Source organism: Mus caroli, chromosome 2 (assembly GCF_900094665.2).
Source record: "Mus caroli chromosome 2, CAROLI_EIJ_v1.1, whole genome shotgun sequence".
NCBI classification, from domain to species: Eukaryota; Metazoa; Chordata; class Mammalia; order Rodentia; family Muridae; genus Mus; species Mus caroli.
This window is the reverse complement of record NC_034571.1, coordinates 113,001,407-113,024,917: the sequence shown is the minus strand read 5'-3', so window position 1 is coordinate 113,024,917 and position 23,511 is coordinate 113,001,407. Positions and strand designations below refer to the sequence as shown.

The following is a 23,511-nucleotide window of genomic DNA, read 5'->3' as shown; positions in this document are numbered from 1 at the left end:
TTTTTGTTTTTTTTTTTGGTTTTTCGAGGCAGGGTTTCTCTGTGTAGCCCTGGCTGTCCTGGCACTCACTTTGTGGACCAGGCTGGCCTCGAACTCAGAAATTCGCCTGCCTCTGCCTCCCGAGTGCTGGGATTAAAGGCGTGCGCCACCACGCCCGGCTGTTTGGCCATGTTTTAAACGGCCTTGTCTTATTAACTTACAAAAGTTCTTTGTGTATGCTGGGTACTAGTATTTTATATTCAATCCTGTTGTGTGAGATGTCTTTTTTTGCATGTGTGTTATTTTACATTATGTATGACTATTTACATGTATGCATGCATGTATGTATGTATATATGTATGTATATATATACATATATATATATACACACACACACACACATACACATATATATGTATATATGTATGTCATATGCATACCTGGTGCCTACAGGGGCCAGAAGAGGGCATTAGGGACCCTGGTGCTGGGGTGACAGAAGGTTGTGAACTTCCCGATAGGTTCTGGGAACTGAACCCTGGTCTAACTACTGAACCATAGCTTCCAGCGCCCCTTTGCATTTTCTTGATGATGCCTTCAAAAAACAAAGGTTTTTAATTTTGATGAAACCTATTTTCTCTCTTGTCACTTGTATTTTTGGTGTCAAATCAAAGAAATATTGGTTATTTCTTTGACTTGGCAGGCGTTATATCCCCTGAAACTGGAGTTACTGACTGTTGTAAGATGCCATGTGGGTAGTGAGAATTGAATCTAGGTCCCCTAGAAGAACAGCCATCTCTCTGGTCCCTTGCCTGTAATTTTATTTCTAGTTTGATTTGTTATATGTTATCAGAAGGGTTACTCAATCTTGCTGGGTCTCATTTTTCTTACCTACAATTTCAGCTTGCTCTTTGAATCTCATAAATGAATGCAGGTGACATACCAGGAATATAAATGGTGGGTAGGATGTTCAGCAAATGCCCTCCAACACTACTGTTATTATGCCGTCCCTGACTGCCAGGGAAAATAAGTTCTCATAGGAAGAGAGGTGCCAGGAGAGCCTCGAGCCCGAGAGAGCCTCAGGCCCTGCCCTCAGGGATACACAGCTTTGCTAGGAGTTTGAGGTGAGCTTGGACAGGTCTGGTAGGGTCTTATGCCAGGCTTGGACTTGCTCCAGGCAGAGAATGTGATAAAAAGAGGGCAGGTATCAGGCATGTCATGGCAACTTGTGCCTCATCTGCCTGGAAGGACTGTGGGGATGACACAGTGAGGTCAGGGGTGCGAGTGGCTTTGTCAGTTGCACAGACACGCAGGAGAATGGTGATTTTGTGGGCAGGAAGAGCTCAGAAGGAGCAGGGAGCTCCTTGGGAGCAGAGGGCTAGTTTGTGGGGCTCAGAAGAGTCTATGTTCTATAGCCCTGTCCAGGAAGGTTTACCAAAGGGATGTAAGAGACCCTACCCACTCATATCAGCTTTGGGATCGAGAAGGTACCTAGAGAAACTTTCTGGAACTTTCTATATCCTGCTGAGGAGGCAGAAGTAGCAGTCTTTAGCCAAGCACCTCCTTACAGTGAGCCAGCTAAGGCGCTGGAGCTCTATGCCTGGTGTCTCATGAAGTACTGAAGGTAGTGCTGGCCAGGAAGCATTTTTGCAGATGAGAGTAGATGCCCAAGGTCACAGAAGAGATACGGAGTAGAACTTGGCTCTACATCTGCCGATTAAAGGTGGAGCTACAGGGCTCCCTTTCCCACAGCTCTGACACACTGGATGTGCGGCTTGGATTCAGCCTGTGCCAGGAAGAGGTGGAGTTTGTGCAGAAGCGGAAGGTGGTGGTGGCCAAGACACTAAGTCAGGTGCTGCAGCTGGAGGAAGGCCTGCATGAGGATGAGGTGAGTAAGCATGGGCACTGGCCCCGGCTGAGGATTGCTCTGGACTCTTGGTCCCTCAACTCCATGTTCTACTAGCCACCTTATCCTTCCCAACTCCAGGGTGACCACTGTACCACCTGGAGTTCTGTGTTTGCTCCAAATGCTAAGGTCCTGGTGCCAGAACAAGGGCCCTGAGACGTGTGATTCAATTGTGTAGGGGTGGGGGGCTCTTGCCAACAAATGCATGCATGCATGCGAATGCACCTGCACACTCAGGATCCTGACCCAGCTAAGCTGTCTCACTGAGACAGCGTGGAGATGTCATTCCCACCCAGCCAGGAAACCTTCTGACATTCTATCACCTTAGGCACGCAGTGCCCAGCCCCCATCCACTTGTTCTCTCTTTTCTACTGTGTACCCATCTCCACCAGAAATGACTGGGGGGAAGTTAGAGAGCCCCTCCCATCCCAGAGCCAGTTGCCTCTTCCCCTGGAGGCAGCCAAAGTGCCCCTACACTTCTATCTGTTAGCCCGGGGAGCAGGTGAGCCCTTGCTTCTGAGGCTGAGATAGAGTAGAGCCTCAGCTTCAGGAAAATCTTTGCAGTCCCTACTAAATGGAGACAGGAAGTTGGTCCAAAGCTTCCTCTTTGATCTCATCTTTAGGGATCCACACCAGGGACTCCTTAAACCTATGTTAGTCACCCTCGCCATCAGTAAAGTGGGTTTCTCTCACTCTCACAAGTGCTGCATAGGCTCAGTGTGTGCCGTGTACCCAACCAGGGACTGATGTCCTGACATCACTGCGAAGTGCAGACGTCAGTCAGTCACCATCCATACTCACATATCTATGCATGCAGTCTCAGTTTTGATGCCTATTAACAAAGAACTGGGTTGGGTGCTCGGAACTCTTTAACGAGGACTCTCTGGTTAACTGAGCCTAGGTTAGGCAGCAGATCCCTTACTGATAGCATAACTTGGTTTAGAGCAAAGGCGATCTTCTGGACCCTACTAAGTTACCCACTGCTCTGGGAAAGGCAGTCCTCGAACCATCCCCTTCCCTCCCTTCTCTTAACCAGCTCTCTGTATTCCATCATTTGTATTAAGCCGAGATCACTCCTTGTCCTTATCTGTGGAGGAGCCCTTCCCAGAAGTCTGCTTCTGTGCCTACAGGTACCAATAATAGCCATCATGGCCACAGGAGGTGGCACAAGGTCTATGGTCTCCTTGTATGGCCATCTGCTGGGGTTGCAGAAGCTGAACTTTCTGGACATTTCTACTTACATCACCGGCTTGTCAGGTGCAACCTGGTAAGGAACTGGGCGCCGTCATTGGTGAAGCCCAGAGGAAGTACCAAATGGGTGTGGTCTGGGATCTGGTGGAACTATGAACTTTCCCACCCTAAGTAAAAGTGACTCATGATGGCTGGGAAACTCTACCATGCACAGCTATGGGATTTGAGGCGTTTATTTTAATTCCTTAGACTCAGTTGCTGGATCTGTAAAGTGGGCTTAACAATAGTCTTGGCCTCTCCCTGTATTAAGCACAGAGCTGCTGTATACATTGGTCATTGTTGGCTATGTCCTTGGGGCTGTGGTCACAGTCCAAGAAAACATGGTGGCCAATGATAAATGAGCTTGGTGTTACCGTCTTTCCTAGTGAGATGCAGCCACCCTCTTTTGGGGCTTGGCCCAGTCTCCCAGGATGGGTATAACCAGCCAGGTTGCTCTGGCTTGCTTCCCTGCAGTGCCTCGGTGCTATCCTTTGTCCTTGTTGCTGCCCTATCAGTGCCTCAGCCTCAAGCAGCTGAAAGGAGTGAGTAGAGCTTGCACAGGGCTGCCTCCTCCTGACTCTGCTGAGGTGAAAGGGAGGTGGACCCTGGGCTCCTAAAAGGAAGCCTGGCAGGGTCAAATCTAACAGGAGACATAGCACGGGGGGGGGGGGGGGGAGGGTGTTATTTGTTCATTAATATTTAACTCAAAAGAAATAAAGGAGCTTACAGATTAATGAAAATGTTTCAATGAATGTCACCGACACAGTTGTCTTTATACACAAGAGTCTTTTTTTTTTTTAAGGATTTATTAATTTATTTTATGTATGTGAGTACACTATAGCTGTCTTCAGATACACCAGAAGAGGGCATCGGATCCCATTGCAGATGGTTGTGAGCCACCATGTGGTTGCTGAGAATTGAACTCAGAACCTCTGAAAGAGCAGTCAGTGTTCTTAACCGCTCTTAGCCAGAGCTACATCTTACTGTGTCAGGGCACAGTCCCTCTGCTGTGCCTTTTCTTTCTATGGAACTCCTCGTGGTTCTGATCAGAGGGACTGGATGTGAACCTGTCCTGGGAAGTCCCCTTGATAGCTACTCCTCAGATGCTTTGGATCAGGTGGGACAAGTTGAAGTGCTGTCCTCTGCATCCGGCATAGCATCCTAGAAGGACTGGTTACAGGATATCCAGGGGACTATTTCTCTCAGCTGATAGTCAAGCCCCTTATATATATATACATGGCAATTTATCTGCATAATGTCCCCCACACACTCCTAAGGGGTTCCTGAAGTCATCTCTAGATTACTTACAGCACCAGTGCGATTTCTGTGTAAGTAGATATGTTCTCTTATTTCGGGAATAATGACAGTCCACAGAGGTTCAGTAAACAGAAGGAGTTTTTTGAATGATTTCAATCTACAGTTGGTTAGTTCTCTAGATGAAGAACCTGCAGGTAAGGAGGTCACCCGTAATGACTCCACTGTTATTCTATAGCGGAGAAGCACAAGTTCTTGCCCCAGGTCACCCATGTCAGGATTCATAGACCTAAAATCTAAACTCCATCCAGGGCGCAGGTTCAGTGGCTACACCCAGATAGAAAGTCACAGCACTAGAGAGATGCTCGGCTATGAAAAGCATGCTGCTCTTACAGAGGAACCAACTTTAGTTCCCAACACCCATGTCAGGAAATTCAAAAGTGCCTGCAACTCCAGTTCTAGGAGGATCCAATGCCTCACATATTTTTTTAAATTATTATTATTATAGTGGACATGGTGGCCCAGCATTCAGGAGTCAGAGACAGGTGGACTTTTGTGAATTCAAGGCTAGCCTGATCTACTTATCAAGTTCCAAACTAGCCAGGGTTTCATAGTGAAACCCCATCTCAAACAAAAACAAAATCAGTAATAATAATAATAATAAGTATGTTTAAAATGATAACTTGTTTAAGCAGGGATGGGGCACTGTATCATTCTGTTGGGCTACTGTGTGGTAGACAGAAGACAGGGCCTCAGGCCCAGTCAAAATGTCAAAGTAAAACATTCACAGGGCCCCTGAACTGGGGAAAGCATGGGGAAAATTGCCTTTTAAAACAACAGTTAGCAGGCTAGAGAGATGGCTCAGTGGTTAAGAGCCCTGACTGCTCTTCCAGAGGTCCTGAGTTCAAGTCCCAGCAGCTACATGGTGGCTCACAACCATCTGTAATGGGATCTGGTGGCCTCTTCTAGCAGTCAGGTATACACTCAAACAGAGCACAGAATAAACAAATCAATTTTTAAGTTTTTTTTTTTAATCAACAAAGATTAACAAGCTGAGGGTGGTGGTACATGCCTCTAATACTAGCTAACACTCAGGGGGTAGAAAGAGGCAAGAAGATCAGGAGTTCTAGGCCAGTCTCAGCTACCTACTGAGTTGGAGGCCAGCCTGGTCTACATAAAACCCTGTTAATAAATGAAGACTAAATTAATAAAGACTTAGCAATGGGTTTGGGGGAAACTTTTCAAAAGTATGAAAGTAACAAATACGTGTTATGGAGGGCAGGGTACTATCTGTAGAAGAGATCCCACCATTTTCCATCTTTCTTGGAACCAGTCCTAAGAAGGAAGGAGACACTTGTTTGTATATTGGGAGTCCTTAGACAAATTCTCCTGCCACTGTGGGGTGCTCTGGAACAGAATAAAGAGGGCCCTTCCCTATGTTGACATACAGAAGTTTGATCCAACAGACCCAGACCCAGCTAAGGACCACTGAACTGGAGAACAGAGAGTTAGATGACCATTGCCTGTCAAGGTCATTCAGCTCGTGACTGGAGTTTTTAAAGCTTTCTTCTAAAAGATTATTTTAAATTATGTGTCCGTGTGTACTCACACAATGCTTGTGTGACTACGCCCGTGTGGAGGACAACTTTCAGGTCTTGGTTCTTTCCTCTTACCACATAGATGCCCGGGATCAAACTCAGGGAGTCATGCTTGTCAGCAATCACCTTTCCCTGCTGAACCATCTCACTGGACCCCAAACCCGGGCTCTGAACTCAGTCCAGGGCCTGTGTTCAAGGGCCGCTCCCAAATAACTGTAAAGTTAACTCGCTTCAGCGGAGCCTTGCTGGACTTCTGTGGGGCAAGCAGGAGACAGAGAGGACCTCAGGCCTAGCCTTGCTGCCTCCATTCACCACAGTCCAGATAAAAGTTAAGGAGGAAAAGAGGAGGTGGAGAATGAGAAAGAAGGGGAAGGAGAAGAGGCAGAGGAGGAGCAGAGATGAAATAAACCTTTTCAATACTTACTTTAAGTATGTGAGTGTTTTGCCTGCATGTATGTCTGTGCAGCATGCCTGGTGCCTGCAGAGGCCAGAAGAGGGCGTTGGATCCTCTGGAGTTAACGATAGTTGTAAGCTGTTATGTAGGTACTAGAAGTTGAATCTGGGTCCTCTGGAAGAGCAGCTCTGGGCTCCAGGAAGTGAAGCTTGAATTAGTGTCTTAGTCCAGAATCAGCCAATCCAGGAATCAAATGTTCCCATCCCGACCTCTTCACAGCTCTGGTGCTTCACTCAGTGCTAACTTCTATGATTTTTAATTTTTTACAAGAACTGTATGAGCTGGGCACATCAATCACAATTCTTTGCCACTTCAGTTAGGGACACTAAGGCAAAGAGTGGCTAAGTAGCTTCCCCAAGATCACATAGCAAGTGAGTGGTAGAGCTTGGTTTTGAACCCAGGAAGATCTGAGCCCAGAATTCTTATCTCAACTAGCGTGATACACCCAACATACAATAGGCATTCAAGAGAGGGAAATGGTCAGTTACGAGGAGCAGTGTTTGCTTGTCTCTCGCCACAGGCCTCCCTCATTCCCTCTCCTCTGTCTGGGCTCTTCTCCTGCCAGGTTTGGGACTCCTCATGATCTCAAGATCTGCCCATCTTCTGTCCCATCTGGACATAGAGTTGCTCAGACCAGGTCCAGGGTCATCTGTGCTTGTCTCTCACCAGGACGATGGCTACCTTGTACAGTGATCCTGAGTGGTCCTCCAAAAACCTGGAGACTGTTGTCTTTGAGGCCCGGAGACATGTTGTCAAAGACAAGATGCCTGCCCTGTTCCCAGATCAGCTCTACAAATGGCGAGAGGACCTCCAAAGGCACGGCCAGGAGGGCTATAAGACCACGTTTACAGACTTTTGGGGCAAGCTGATCGAGTACAGTCTGGGAGATAAAGTGAGTGTTCAAGTCTTTCCTGGGTCCCACCTGCCTAGACTGGTATCCAATCATACTCTTTCCTCCTCTGAGCCTCTATGGTCAAAAACATTAGGCTAGACCTGCAGGTGCATCATCATGCTGGAAGAATCATGGGGGTGTCCAAATACATATTGGAGTGATAAAGATGGTGAGGTCATCTTTCACATCCCTTTCTGAGAACTAAGACCCCATGTTGGGCGAGCCTGGGTGCTCCCCTGCATACACAAAGCGTATTTTCTGAAAGCCATTCCAAAGCATCCACAGGAGAAAATGGGAAAGAAGCTGGGCAGAGCTAGAGAGCTGTTAATCATGCTTTCAGTCTGACCCCACAAAGACAAGGAAAAACCAGACAGAAGCATGTAAGTATTGTGTGGCCTGGAAAGACTCACAACAAGGCCCTTGTGTTAAGTTCCTGATCCAGCAAGAGACCCTTCCTCAACAAACAAAGTGAGAAGCAATTGAAGAAGACATCTGATGTCAACCTTGGAATCTCTAGACACATACACACATATACACATACACACATATACACATACACACATATACACATACTTACACATGTACACACACATATACACACATACACACACATACATACTTATATACATACATACACACTTGCATACACCATCATGCATGCAAACACACATTAAGTATATGTGTGCATACCACACATACATACACATGAAACACATAAAAAGAAAAGGAAATGAGGCATTTTGAGCAGTCAACAATAAGTTGACTCTTATTTTTTGTTGTTGTTCTGAGATAAAGTCTCACATTGTATATATAGCCCAGGCTAGCCTGGAACTCACATAGTTGGAGCTGGCTTTGAACTTGTAGTTTATTCTCTTGCTTCCTCCTTCCAAGTGCTGGGATTACATGAATGTGCCACCAAACTGGGCTAGCTCTCATCTGTAATATTTACTTATTCCTCTTTCATTTTTTTAGTTGAAAGATAATTATTTAGATTTATTTTATGTGTATGATTATTTCACCTGTGTGTGTGTGTGTCTGTGTGTGTGTGTGTCTGTGTGTGTGTGTTCGTACCATGTGTGCCCACAGAGGTCAGAAGAGGGCCTTGGGTCCATCTGCCTCTGTCCCCCACATGATGGGATTAAAAGCATGCATTATCACAATGGGCATCAAAACAATTTGTAGCAATAATAATCGATAGTAACCCATATGATGAGGAGAAAACATGACAGCTTTCTAGGCAGGAAGTCTGAGTGTTCTGAGGCTCTCGTGCAATGAAGAACTGGGCTAGGAGGAGAGAGGCACAGCTAGGAGGCTGGGAGGAGAGAGGCATGGCTAGGAGGCTGGGAGGAGGCCTCTGCTCTTCCACTCTGGCTGCAGCAGGAACCCACTGCCCTCCAGCACTCCTGACCCAACTGGTCTCTTCCCTGAGTCTGTGGCTTTACTTTTAGGACATTTAACCCTATATTGTTCAGATCTCTGGGTCCACATGTGATAAGTACCCTATTTTGCTTCAGAGAAGGGCTAAGAGTTGTTGGCCAGCACAAGTGTTTGCCATTCCACCCAGGGTCCTGAGTCTTTATGCACAGAGTAACCACGGATAGTCAGAGCTTGGGTCCCTAGTACCTCAGCTTTGCCTCATTTGTGCTGCCTGATTCACTTTGGGACACAGTGGCCCAGGCGTCAGGATTTGCCTTAATGACACACAGGACTCTTGGGACTTGGGGTTTACCTAGACTGTCACCTACTTTCAGGTTTTTAAGCCTCTAGTTAGGAAGGAGGGACAGAAGGAAGGAGGGAAGGAGGAAGGGAGAGGGAGGGAGGAAGGAAGGAAAGAAAGGAAGGAAGGAGGGAGGGAGAAAGGAAGGAAAGAAGAAAGGAGGGAGGGAGGGAGGGGAGGGGAGGGAAGGAAGGGAGGAGGGAAGGAGGAGGGAGGGACAGGGGAGAGAGATTTTTCCTCTTAAATTTTGAGAGAACCCAACACACCAAAATAGTAAGACAAAATTTCCTGGTGCCACTCAGGTTCAGTAGTGAATGGGAAATAATAGCACTAAGAAGGAACCATGGTGCCCTTTCTGACCTTCACCAGATCCTCTAGCTCCTGAGACACGAGAACCCTGAGACCCCAGAAGACAGCCTTAAATTACAGAGCCAGCCCCACCCTACTTAGCTGCCAGGCAGCCTAAGAAGATGCTATGCATTCTCCAAATGCATTTAAGAGTTGACAGCTCCAGTCGCTGAAGCCAATACAAGTTACCTGGGGGCATCCGGAGCCTGTTAAGGGTTCCCGATTGTTCTCTTGTTCTTCACTGGCTTAGTGTCAGCCACCTCCCCTAAGCACTGGTGTCCCTACAGAAAAACGAATGCAAGCTGTCAGATCAGCGAGCTGCTCTGTGCCGGGGACAGAACCCTCTGCCCATCTACCTCACCATCAATGTCAAGGATGATGTAAGCAACCAGGACTTCAGAGGTAACGCTGCTGGCTAGTGACTTAGAGGGGATCCCTTCTTGGCGGGTACAACACACCCTTTACCAATCTCCACATCAATAAACAGTGCCCCACAGCTGAAGAAATCTCCCTCATAAGTGGAGCTGATCAGGCTCCTAACGTTCCGGGGCTTATCTGATGAGTCAGTGAGAAATGAAGACGGTGAAAAATGAAACTCTAAGATTTTTCTCAGGCTGCTCAAAAGGGAAACGTAGAAGGGTCCATTTTTGCCCCTGTTTATCCAACTTTGGGGAACAAAAGTTGAGCCCAGCGATTTGTAGAGTTGTTTTGTCCTGCAGCAAGTGCCCCCTTGTGTCACAAAGGGGAACTGCAACTTGCAATCGCACGCTCCCCATGGCCCTGGAACCACTGGAGGGCTGGAGGGAAGGCTGTGTGGATGACTCCCCAACCTGAGACTAATGTTGCTCCCTGTGTACAGAATGGTTCGAGTTCTCCCCCTACGAGGTGGGCATGCAGAAGTACGGAGCCTTCATCCCCAGCGAGTTATTTGGCTCCGAGTTCTTCATGGGGCGGCTGATGAAGAGGATTCCTGAGCCGGAGATGTGCTACATGCTAGGTGACTCCCTAAGATACTCAGCCCCAGAGAGGGCCAGGCCTGCCTTTGACTAACAGATAACAGGGAGAATCCAGGCCCGTTGCTGGCCGCCTTGGTTAGTCTTGAGTTCTTGAACTTTCTGGATTTGCTGCTTTGCATTAAACCAGGAGGGGCTCCTGAATCTACTTCCACATTGCAACTGCTTTAATCTTCCCAAAGCCTGTTAGACCCAGGGAGACATCAGTAAAGGGAGGATCCCAGCACCCTGGTCTCCTGTGGTCTATTTGAGGTTTACTCAGAAGATCTTGCATGGAAGATCTTCTGAGGTATGGAAAGCTGAGATAGGAAAAAAATATTTTTTTAAAGATATTTGTGGCTGGGATTTGAACTCAGGACCTCTATCTAGAAGAGCAGTCAGTGCTCTTGACCACTGAGCCATCTCTCCAGCCCCATGAGATAGAAGATTATCACCCCAACTTTCTCCTTGCCTGGCTCCAGGCAGCAGTGGGTCTGCTTGCAGGGAAGACACAGCATCTCAGATCCCAGGCAGAGAGGACCCCCCCAACAGAAAGGACAGAGCCACTGGCTGGGAAAGCCTAGCCGAGCTCCCTGTTCCTTGCTCTTTGGCTCCTCAGAAGCCAAGGTCACTGAGTACAGGGTCCACGGACTGTGGCAGCCAATCTTTGTTCTTTGCTTCAGAGTCTCATCTGCAAAAAATGACCTCAGAAAATAAGCCTATCATTACAGCTTCAAGGGCAGCTGTTTAAACTTCTTTGTTTGTTTGTTTTGTTGTTGTTTGAGACAGGGTTTCTCTGTATACTGACAGACTGACAGGACAGCCCTGGCTGTCCTGGAACTCACTCTGTAGACCAGGCTGGCCTCGAACTCAGAAATCCGCCTGCCTCTGCCTCCCGAGTGCTGGGATTAAAGGCGTGCACCACCACCCCTGGCTTGAACTTCTTTTATTTAAACAGGATGTCTATCGACTTACTCCAGAGCAACCCATTCCAGAAAATCTAACTCAAGGCTCATTTCTTCTACGAACTCCACATTACAGCCCACAACCCACAGTCCCTTTTTCCCTGAGACTTGGTCCCATGTGCTTCTCAGACCTGTAGATCAGTTTGAACTCTGATTCTTCACATGTTAGCTGCACAGAGGTTGCCTATTACCTAATTTCTCTGGGCCTGTTTTCTCATCTCCATGTAAGATGAGAAATTAAATTAAATTAAGAATATAATCATTAGTGTTTGCTTGTTGGTGATAGTGTCTCACTTACTCTGTAGCCCAGGTGGGCCTGGAACTTATTTTATAAATATCCTAGGCTAGTTTCAAATTCATGTCAGTCCTCTTGCTTCAGCCTCCCTACTGGGACTACAGGTGTGAGTTCCTATATCTGGCTTTATTAATTATTATTATTATTATTATTATTATTATTAAATTTTAATGTGTCTTTATAATATTACTATATAAAATTTGCATTAAAAGTAAGATCTAGCCTTATGTGTATCAAGGCTTACTGTATACAAGATACTGTCTTAATGCTTTCTCCATGTAGACTGATGCAAGATCAGAACAGGGCCTGAACTTAAAGCCTACACTTTCAGCTGTCATTCCCCGACATAGCTGTGCCTTAAGCACTCCCTGCTCCCTGCACTGAGGGAAGGGAGAAAAAGAGCTGAGCATTGGTACCATCAGTCTGCATAGAACTGTCCTGTGGGAGACAGAAATCCAAGTCAGCCCCACCCCACCCCACCCTCCAAATAGCCTGGCCTAGAGTAGGAATGGGGATAAGGCCGGACCAGTGAGAGTTGGGGTGGGTGGGCAGGGAGTCTGGGGACAGTTGCTCATGACCTCTCTGCTTCTCTAGGGTTGTGGAGTAGCATATTTTCCCTGAACCTGCTTGATGCCTGGAATTTGTCTCACACCTCAGAGGAGTTTTTCTATAGGTGGACAAGGGAGAGACTGCATGACATCGGTGGGTGACACCCTAGTTCCCCTCTTGGGTAATGAATATACTGGCTATGGGTCATGAAGCAAGGACTGATTGCCTGTCAGGGTTTCCACATCACTCCAGACATGGGAAGGCAGTTTGCCTAGAGCATCACTGGGGGCAGGGTGGTTGTAGGCGGTACTCATGCTGAGGCCAGAAGGATGCCTCTGATATCCAGAGAGCTGATAAGCTCACAGATTCGTGAGCACAGAAAAAAACCAAACTTCTGGGCTCACCATCCTCACCGGGGCCTTCCTTCCTTCTCTTTCTCCTTTTCTATACCCTCCATATCCTCCACCCTTGTCTCATAAAATGGCTCGCTCTCTGGGGTCAAGCAACCAGGTACTACCCCAGCTTTTGTAACCTGCCCTCCATCCCTTCTCCCTACAGAAGATGATCCCATCCTGCCTGAAATCCCTAGATGTGATGATAACCCCCTAGAGACCACAGTAGTGATCCCAACATCATGGCTGTCCAACACCTTCCGAGAAATCCTCACACGCAGGCCCTTCGTGTCTGAGTTCCACAACTTCCTGTACGGGATGCAGCTGCATACTGACTACTTACAGAACAGTCAGTTCTCTATGTGGAAAGGTACCCCAACCTGGGCTGGCGATGTTGGGAGGAAGGAAAAGCAAGCATGGATGTGGCCATAGAGAAAGATGGTCTCCTCTGGTCATGTTACTGGGCAGAACACAGCCAGCTTGGGTAAGGGAGGTGGGGAGGAGGGGAGTGGGGCAGGGCATGACACTCTATGACTGAGAGCTTGAATGAATATGGCTTTGCCAGCAGGGGGCAATACAGGCATGAATTAGTTAATTGGCTGTGACCACAGAATCTTCCTAGCAGTTCCAGCTGCAGAAGTTGGCCCAGTTGTACAAATGGAAAAATATGGACTTTTTTAGCAATATCTTTTGGGAGCACCTTTGACTGTGAGTGGTGCCCCCATTGCAGGTGAGCAAGCACAGCCCAGCTCAGTCTCACAGCCCCAGGCCTTAGGCCACACTCTCATAGCTGGGATGCTGGGATGCTGTATGCCTCCTTGAAAAGGCTTTGGGGACTAGGGCTAACATTCGTCCTATCCCACCATATGGCAATCTTCTCTGTTGTTTTATTTGTCCACAGCCTGCAAATTCCCTTCAGCGTGGACTGTTATTTTGTCCTTGCTATCTGGTGATAACGGGGCTGATAACTCTGGGTCCGTGGGTAGCCATAGTTTATAAGATGCCCTTAAGCCCTTTCTTCACCACTAGGTCTATGGATGGGTCACAGTGGGGTTGTGTGCATAACCCATAGAAGACTTGCTAAAGCTTCAAGAGCATGCTGGTGTCCACTAGCCTACACAGAGAAGTAGGACTCAGTGCCCTAGGAGTATGTGGGAGGCTAGAGGCCCGGGCTGAAGAGAGAAAGTTCCAGGGAGGGCACTCAGTACATACCAGGGCCTTCACCCCACCCACAGCTGACATCAGGTCACCTGGTAGGATGGTAACGAGAAGGCTTGACTTTCAGACACAGTACTGGACACCTTCCCAAACCAGCTGACACAGTTTGCAAAACACCTGAACCTACTGGACACTGCGTTCTTTGTCAACTCCAGCTACGCACCCCTCCTTAGGCCAGAGAGAAAAGTCGACCTTATCATCCACCTCAATTACTGCGCAGGATCCCAGACAAAGGCAAGTATTACAGAGACAGCCCCGGCTTCAGGGCTCCTGCGCGGTTACAGCACCACCACCTCAGAGGCCTGAGCGGCTGCAATGGGAAAATGCACTCTGCAAACACACTCTGAGACTAAGGCATGGCATGGTGCAGGCTAGAGGACTAAATATCACAGGCAACTGGCTGGCTTTCATGCGCTGGGACTTGGGGGGTTTACATGCACTCAGTAAATGGCAACTTTATTATCACGTTTGAGCATCTGATGTACTTGGTCATTTTTCAGCTGAAAAAAAATCATGATTCGTTTGTAATATCTTATTTTTAAAATAATCCCAGGGACCATGTAATCATAGGATTTCCATATGATCACACAGGTGACCAATGGTGGTATTGTTGATACACACACACACACACACACACATACACACACACACATATATATATAGTATGTGAATACACTGTCGCTATCTTCAGACACACCAGAAGAGGGCATCAGATCCCATTAGAAATATTGTGAGCCACCATGTGGTTGCTGGGAATTGAACTTATATTATTACTACTACTACTACTTTCTCTTTAAGGGAAAATCCTGAGCTTTTGGTTTTTGTTTTTTGGTTTATTTTGTTTTTTTCTTTTCTTTTTTTTTTTTTCCCGGTTGACTTTGACATAAAATCCAGCCTAAAGCTGGGAGAAGAAAGGAATTACAGACAGCTGACAAAAATGAGAGCAATGAGCCGGGCGTTGGTGGCGCACGCCTTTAATCCCAGCACTTGGGAGGCAGAGGCAGGGGGATTTCTGAGTTCGAGGCCAGCCTGGTCTACAGAGTGAGTTCCAGGAGAGCCAAGGATACACACAGAAACCCTGTCTCAGAGAGAAAGAGAGAGAGAGAGAGAGAGAGAGAGAGAGAGAGAGAGAGAGAGAGAGAAGAGAGAAGAGAGAGCAATGATTGTGACCTGGGTTTGTAAATAAATGACAGTGTACGTCCCTACCCAGGCTCTCGCCGGGCCCTTGCACCAGTTCTTTATGTAGATGGCACAGTCACTGCTATCCCTAGATCAGAGGCGGGAACCAAGACTAAATAGCTAGCTGGAGCACATGCAAGTGAGGCAGGCACAGGACTCTGACTTTTAACGGCACCTTTTCAAAGCCCAGCCCTTGGACACTGCCAGTCAGGACCCCAGGGGACTGGGCCCAGAGTCTGTTAGTCTCACAGGATGCCCCCGCTGTCTCCCTGCTCTGTCTTTTAGTCGATGTAGCATTAGCAGGGCTTCTGGGTTTAAAAAATTCATGGAAGAAGCTCGCGGCTGGCTAGGCTAGCCTACTGCCTGGACTTTTTGTCCTGAGCTAGCTCTTTTTTTTTTCCCCCTAAAAATTCCACACAGTGGCAAAGCAGGTTGGGACCAGAGTTAGCTAGGACAATCAGGAAACCAGTCCCAGGACGTCTGTGTGGTTTCCCTACCCCAGGCTTCCAGTGCTCACGGCTCTCCCATGCTGTTGCAGCCCCTGAAACAAACCTGTGAGTACTGCACGGAGCAGAAGATCCCCTTCCCCAGCTTCTCCATCCTGGAAGATGACAACAGCCTCAAGGAGTGCTACGTGATGGAGAATCCCCAGGAGCCCGATGCCCCCATCGTGGCTTACTTCCCACTCATCAGTGACACCTTCCAGAAGTACAAGGCTCCAGGTAAGCCCCCTCTATGTTGTATGTTCTATGTCCAGTTCCCACCGGACATAGATGAAATCTCCTGGCTGGGATACCTGGCTTAGCTCTAGTCGGAGCCCAGAGAGAGAAAGAGAGTTCCTTCCTTCCATCTTTATCCATGAGTTGGCAACATGGTCTCTGCTCTGTTAGTCATTTGACCATTTTATGATACCCAGCTATGTAGACTCTTGAAATAGATGAACTGTGCCTCTGCCCAGAGGAACGTGTGTGTGTGTGTGTGTGTGTGTGTGTGTGTGTGTGTGTGTCTGTGTGTGTCTCTGTTCTGTGTGTGTCTGTGTATGCGCACACACATATGTGTGAGAGTGCATACATGCAAGTGTCTATGTGTATAAACAAGTCCTTACAATCTACCAGAAGTGTCTATAGCATATCCTCCTGCCCCAAGGTGTAGAGCGAAGTCCTGAGGAGCTGGAACTGGGCCAGCTGAACATCTATGGACCAAAGTCTCCCTATGCCACCAAGGAGCTGACGTACACAGAGGCCGCCTTCGACAAGCTGGTGAAGCTCTCAGAGTATAATATCCTCAATAACAGAGACAAGCTCATTCAGGCCGTGAGACTAGCGGTGGAGAAGAAACGCATGAGGAGCCAGTGTCCCTCCTAGGCCTGGGGGAGTCCTATCCATCTTGTGTCTGCTTCTATTGTCAGAAGCATCGCCTCCAAAGCAGACCTCACACACAGCTGGCCCTGATCTCTGGCTAGGGTTGCAACAGCCCGGCTTGGGCTTTCTAGTAAAATGTTACAAATGTACAAAGGTGAGAGAGAAAAGAAGAGTCTATTGGGTTTTTTACCCCTAGGGCTTCTCTCCACTTTCTGGCAAGGAAGATACCAGGGTCACAGACTCCCACACAGTCTCAAGTATAGAATGTGAATATGTGGGCACAGAGTGTGGCTAGTTCCCAAGAGCCCTCACCCTTAGAGCTGGAGGCAAAAGTTCCCTAAGCCTCCCCTCCCCTCTTTTTCTTCCTTCCATGGCCAGTCTAGAGAAATGTCCAGGAAGACCAAGAACTGCTTTACAGTTCGCTAGAAAATGCTTTGTAAATTTAAGGTAATTGCATCTATGGAATTCTTGTTGTCAATAGTATTTTGTGATTGATTTTTATTTTTTACTACGATGAAGAGAATATTAGTAGAAAGCCTGGTCTCTGTCGCTGCAAAGCCAAACAGGTGACCAAACCTGTGTCACTGGTGCCTCTTCAGCTACCAGATCCCTGGGCTGGTGTGCATGTGAGCCTGACCAGGACCAGGTCTGAGCCCTCAGCTCCAATGAAACCAGGCACTGTTCACAGTGCAGCAGAAGCTCACAGAGTGAGGATCCAGGGAAGCCTTGGCAGGCTGTGGGCAAGCAGCACCGGGTGCATGACGCTGTCTGGCGCCATTAACGTCCTCTGGCATCTCTCTGGCTTGCAGATGGGGTTATTTATTTATAAGTATGATTCTTCTTATTTATCACAGAAACACTATGGCCGATTTATCTACGTTCTTATACAGTGACTCAGAGAATAAAGTTAGGAAAGATGACCTCAGAATGGTGAGTTAGGACTCTGACAAAGACCTCAGCTTTGGAGGAGAATCCTGGGAAGCCCTGGACACCCGGACACCCAGCCTCCAGACTTCACTAAAGGATAGAAGGGGGTCCCTGCAGTGAGCAGGTGAAAGCCAAAGGGCAGCTAGGTATGTGGCCTTTGGGGAGCCCAACGTGCCTGGAGGACAAGGCCCTCTTTCTGAGCCACATGATCCCTCCAAAGTCCTGGTTGTTGAGAGATGAATGACACCCAACGGTTTTGTTTATATGTTTCAAATGGACTCCTGTTTCCATCATTGCTATTTAAAGTGGATTCGATTGGGCCTGGCTATAAGCCCAGACCCAGCCACACTGACAGGAACCCATACTATGAAGACACACCAGTGCCTCTGCTCCAGCCTTACCTGTCAGTGAGGGGGGTTGACTCCCGTGTGAGTACCATTGGGGAAGGATGGATTTATCACACTCTCCTACCAGCCTGGGGAGCATGAGTCCGCAGACTCCGCTGAACCACTGATAAGCTGGGCTTCTGATCCTGGAAAACTGGTCCCTACCCAGGTGTTGTTGATGTGAGTTGGATGTTCATCACCTCCTCTAGCCTTCTACTGGAGTAGCTGGCTGGCATTGCTTTTGCTTCCCCAATGCAGAGAACAGGCTCTGAATTGTCAAAGAGAGCCAAGATAGAACCTTGCATTTTGCAAGGTTTGACTCACCATCGCATATAAAGTTTATAAGAGCACTGTACCATTTGAACACAGAATAAAGTGATTTGAAGGTGAATATTGGTTCATCTGTTTTCATTTCTGGTGCCACAAAGCACTTCTGACCACCATCCTTGCTCCTAACTCTCACCTCTGCCCTCAGCTTCACAATGCACTCCTCTGGTCTTTCTTTTTTTTTTTTTTCCATAGATTTATTTTATTTATTTTATGTATGTGAGTGCACTGTAGCTGTACAGTTGGTTCTGAGCCTCTGCTCACTCCGAGCCAAAGATTCATTTACTGCAACCGAAGAAGTGTGTAGGGCTTTTTCCTAGTCTGTAAAACAAGCATTTGTCAAAGACTAGATTTTTTAAAAAGACTTATTTATTATTATACATAAGTACAATGTAGCTGTCTTCAGACACCCCAGAAGAGGATGTCAGATCTCATGGATAGTTGTGAGCCACCATGTGGTTGCTGGAATTTGAACTTGGGACCTTCAGAAGAACAGTCAGTGCTCTTAACTGCTGAGCCATCTCTTCAGCCCCACAGTTGGCATTTTTATTAGGGAGACTTTAATATAGGCTTAAATAGGAGAGAGAGAGAGGAGACCAGAAGAAAGAAAGAAAAAAAAGACACATCTACATGGGAACGTGTTCTTCCTAAGGGGAAGCAGGGGAATGAGATGAGCATGGACTCCTAGGGGAGACTCAGCAGTTCACATCTTGGCACTGACCGTGTGTACATTTTATTTGCTCTCAAGTTCCAGCTCTAAAGGCTGCTAAGTTCTTTTTCCTTCTCTCTCCCCACCCTATTTTGATAAGAGAGCTGAGACCTGAGGTGGAGAGTACTCAGGCACTCAGAGATGCAGTGGATAAAATTATAATCTGATAAGGTAAAAACCAGAAACCAGTGCAGCAAGATGACTCAATAGGTAACCTTAAGTAAAACAAAACAAAACAGAACAAAACAAACTCATTCAAGCCTGGCCACTGAGTTCAATCGCAGACCCCACATGACGGTGTGGAGGTGTGCTTTGTGGCACATGCACACCTATACACACACTCGTGAGCACATGCTTGCACACTAACACGTTTCTTTTCTTTTTTCTTTTTCTTCTTTTAAGAGGAAAAACCAAACCCAGAAGCCACTGGGGTTGAACAAAGAGTTGAGTATGTATCTTTTCTTTGCAAAAGGAATTTCTGGTGAGATTCCTAGGAAATTGCAGATTTGTGGCTGGGGAGAGAGAAAGGCCTTAAGCCCTTGTTGATTAGTTAGAATTCTTGTTCTGTTGCTAATTAGAGGCTTCAACTTGAGGCTTGGGTGAGGGCTGTCTCTCTTTTCTCAAGTCTCCAAAATTTTGCTTCTCCTTCTATCCTACCTCAGATGTGGGGAAAACATGGGAAGACTTTACTCTGCACAGTTGCTGAACCGTGTGCCCACAGCCCTCTTGGGCCCTAGTACCTGACTACTGTCAGCTGTCTCTGCTCTCTGAATCCCTCGCTGCCCACAGCCTCCTTGCTAACCAGTTCAACTTGCAAATAATTTGGAACATGTTACTACTGCAGGTACTGAGACACAAGAGGGGGGCAACCAGTGACTAAGCTCCAAGGACCACCACCACACCTTATAATAGGTCTACATGGAAACTGATCCTCACAGTCTCTGTACACAAGTGCAAAAGGCAGGAGCAAAGAGGCCAATGATACCTTCCCTCCTGGTTTCTGCTCTGGAAGATGGAGTCCCTTCTCAGCAACTCCTCCCTCCCTCTCCTAACTGTTGATATTCTATGAGGTCCTGTATCTCTGCCCCTCCCCTCACTGCATACCCATTCTCTTCTTAGCAGTCTCAGCTACACCCAGGATCTAATGGTTGCTTCTTCTTCAACAACTCAACATTCTAGTGCCAGCTAAGCCAACTCTCCCTTGTTCTAAGCAAAGGCTTTGCAAGTCTGTATCTGCTAGCACAGTTTTTACTATATAACCTAAAGATCTAAAGTTAAGCCACTCAAACAAAGCTAGAATTCTTTGTTTCTCAGAGTTCTGGGGCTCTTTCAGCTTTATCTGCCGTCCTCAGGATTACCCTCCTGTCAACCATCACTACCTGAGCTCCACCCAGTCTGCCTCTATTCTAGGCAGTAAGGAAGATAAAGGGGCCTTGGGACTTTTTGGTTTATGAAGTTACAAAAATCAGGTCTAGACTGTCTTCATATAAACTTCTTTTCTTTGAAAGAGAACTAAACTTTTATCTAAAGAGCAAGAATTACTAGGTGTTCCAACTGTTCTAGTTTTCCAGACAGTCTCTAACTTTGTAATCTTATAGCCTAGCCTAGAATTTACAATGTAGCCCAGGTTGCCCTTAAGCCCATAGCAGTTCTTCTGCCTCTGGCTCCCGAGTACAGTGATTATGGGCATGTGTCACCACACCCAGCCTTTCCCAGCTATCTATGTCTCTGAGTATAAGGACGTGAATTAACCACCCTGTGATTAGTGTCAGAGTCTGTTGGATCAAGGATCAGGCAGATCAAGAAGAACTCTCTCCACTCTATGTGTGAGACCTTGGCACAAACATCTTGTATAGTTCTGGAGAACACAATGGCTGTGTCTAAAAAGAAGGCAGAAGAACACACTTCAAGATGGCTCCTTGGGCCAGTGAGATGGTTCGGGGGATAAAGCACTTGTCACACAAGCCCTGACCATATGAATTCAATCTCCAGAACCCATTTAAAAGTGAAGAGAGACAACTGACTCTGCAAAGTTGTCCTCTGACCTCCACTCCACATGCATATCACGGCTCCCATGCACCTATGTGCATACATCACACACACGGGTTGGGGTTTTTTGTTTTTTGGTTTTTTTTTTTTGAGATTATAATACAGTGATGTCATCTCTCCCTTTCATTTCCTCCCTCCAACCCCCCTCCCCTTAAGCCCCCTCCTTGCTCTTCTTCAGATTCATGGCCTCGTTTTTTCATTTATTTATTTTGTAAATGATGATGCCACTCACAAGATAGACCAGACTCAAGAGGACAGAGAACTCACCTCCAAATAAGAGGCATGTCAAAACCCTATACATCAAGGTTTTAAAACCTAGCTTTTAACATTTGAACAGGACCTTTGTCCTCGTCTACTAAGCAGACATCAAGTTCCCAGTCCAGATGTAGCATGGTCTGTTTCTGGCAACAAGCTTTTAGTTAGGAACTGCATTTTTGTCTTTGAAGAATGATGGGTCTAATCAAGTCCACAGGGGTACAATCTAAGGTCCCTCTAAAGTCTGTGAGGGCCAGCTTCTGATGGCTTTTTACTTTGCTGTCCCCTGTACAGTTCTTGGCCTAGAGGTCCAGAGTAAGTCCCACAACTCCAGGAGCACACCATTATTCTAGACCAGGAAAGAAAGAAGATTTTTTTTTTTTTTTAAATCAAGAGCTGGCTAGTGGTGGTGTGCACCTTTAATCACAGCGCTCAGGAGGCAGAGGCAGGCAGATCCCTGAGTTTGAGGCTACCCTGGTTTACAGAGAATTTAAAAATCAAGTTTTCTTCCTGTTAGGAAGACTTCCTGGAAGCCTCGGGCTCACATAACTCTGACCAGAACTTAGTCTCATGACCACACTTGCCTGCAGGGAGATTGAAAAATATAGTTTTTATCTAGATAACAATGTGCCCAAGTACAAGGTCAGAGTCATCTTGCTAACGAAGTCTTCCCTAAGGGACCTACTGGACATCCTGACATCTGCGTCCTACTAGCTACATCAGAAGCGACCTCAGTGAGGTGGGAAGCAGAGAGCGTGTGAGAGCAGTGAGGCTTCCTTCACAGGCTCCCTCTCACAAGTCTCTAAGCCAATCTGCAGTGCAAGTAAGGTGCTGCACATGATGGGTGTCTACAGCCGGCCACTGAGCATAGCCCAAGACAAACCGGTGAGCAAGGAGTAAGGGCAAACCCTTCCATAAGAATAATGCTAGAGCTGGGTGTGGTGACACAAGCCTTTAATCCCAGCACTCGGGAGGCAGAGGCAGGCGAATTTCTGAGTTCGAGGCCAGCCTGGTCTACAAAGTGAGTCCAGAACAGCCAGAGCTACACAGAGAAACCCTGTCTCAAAAAACCAAAAAAAAAAAAAAAAAAAAAAAGAATAATGCTAGAGCTGGGTAGTGGTGAAGCACACACCTTTAATCCCAGCACTTGGGAGGCAGAGGCAAGCGAATCTCTGAGTTTGAGGCCAGTCTGGTTTACAGAGTGAGTTCCAGGACAGCCAGGGCTACACCCTATCTCCAACCTCCTGCCACCCACCCTGTCCCCCCCCCCCCAAAAAAAAAAAAGAAGAATGCTAGAGCTAGGTGACAATAGTGCGGATCTCTCTGAGGTTGAGGTCAGCCTGGTCTATAGAGTGAAGTGGGGTTTTTTTTGTTTTTTTGTTTTTGTTTTTTTGTTGTTTTTAAGATTTGTTTATTTTATATACAGAGAGAGTACACTGTGGCTATCTTCAGATACACCAGAAGAGGGCGTCAGATCCCATTACAGATGGTTGTGAGCCATCATGTGGTTGCTGGGAATTGAACTCAGGACCTCTGGAAGAGCAGTCAGTGCTCTTAACCGCTGAGCCATCTATCTTTCCAGCCCCGAGTGAGTTCTTGTGTGTGTGTGTATGTGTGTGTGTGTGTGTGTGTGTGTGTGTCTTTGTTGTTTTGTTTTGGTTTGTTTGTTTGATTTGGTTTTGGTTTTTATTATATAATAAAATTTTTTAGTATAGAATATATAGAGTTTATTCAGGGCATGGGGAGGGGAGTTAAAAGGGTAGTAGAGGCAGAGAAAGGCAGAGAGAGGGAGAGAGTAGAGAAGTAGAGGCCAACCATGACCACATAAAGAGAGAGGGGGAAGGGAATGGGGAGAGGGGGAGCAAGAGGGCAAGAGGGCAAGAGGCAAGAGTAAGAGAGCTATAGAGTGAGTTCTAGTAGAGCTACACAGAGAAACTCTGTCTCAAATAACAACAACAACAACGACGACAACAACAAAAACAACAACTTTAGAGCCTAGCCAAACTTATGCAAAATCTAGATTTAAAAGGAAATAGGAAGACAGAATAAGGACTGGTTGGGTAGAGCAACGAGTTCAGTTGAGAGGAGAGGAGAGGTGGAAGGGCAGTAAGAGACTGAACATGATCCAACTCATAATACACTGTGGGGAAATGTCAGACGAGGGCTGGAGATGACTCAATAAATGAAAAAGCCTGCTGTGCAAGCGTGAGGACCTGAGATTGGATCCTGAGCGTCCACATAAAAGCATATGGTTGTAATTTCAGTGTGGTGTTGGGGGAGCACTGGCCAGCCAGCCCAGCTACACCAGTAGATTCCAGGTTCAGTGAAAGACCTTGCCTCAAAAAACAAGGTGGAGAGCAATAGAGGAGGAGAACACTTGACATCAACTTCTGGCCTGTACGCACACATGCATATGTGTGCACATGCACCCACATGATCGTGTACACATGATACCCCACATATATAAAGGACAATGAAAGGCATGATTTTTCTTAACTTTTTATTGCTTCTTTGTAAATTTCATGTCATGAA

The 23,511-nt window shown here is 46.9% G+C and overlaps 1 protein-coding gene across 2 annotated transcripts in view; it reads left to right on the top strand.

The window, feature by feature from the left end:
- Nucleotides 1–17,989, top strand: part of Pla2g4e (phospholipase A2 group IVE) — a 70,964-nt gene extending 52,975 nt beyond the window's left edge. For both annotated transcript variants that reach the window (XM_029470209.1, XM_021156839.2), the window contains 10 exons: nucleotides 1,729–1,864; nucleotides 3,013–3,149; nucleotides 7,088–7,310; nucleotides 9,663–9,777; nucleotides 10,235–10,372; nucleotides 12,222–12,329; nucleotides 12,735–12,938; nucleotides 13,854–14,020; nucleotides 15,504–15,687; nucleotides 16,112–17,989. In XM_029470209.1, the coding sequence (XP_029326069.1) occupies nucleotides 1,729–1,864; nucleotides 3,013–3,149; nucleotides 7,088–7,310; nucleotides 9,663–9,777; nucleotides 10,235–10,372; nucleotides 12,222–12,329; nucleotides 12,735–12,938; nucleotides 13,854–14,020; nucleotides 15,504–15,687; nucleotides 16,112–16,329 (1,630 nt within the window). In that variant the 3' untranslated portion in view covers nucleotides 16,330–17,989. The remainder of the gene's footprint in view (nucleotides 1–1,728; nucleotides 1,865–3,012; nucleotides 3,150–7,087; nucleotides 7,311–9,662; nucleotides 9,778–10,234; nucleotides 10,373–12,221; nucleotides 12,330–12,734; nucleotides 12,939–13,853; nucleotides 14,021–15,503; nucleotides 15,688–16,111) is intronic.
- The last annotated feature ends 5,522 nt before the right edge of the window (nucleotides 17,990–23,511 follow it).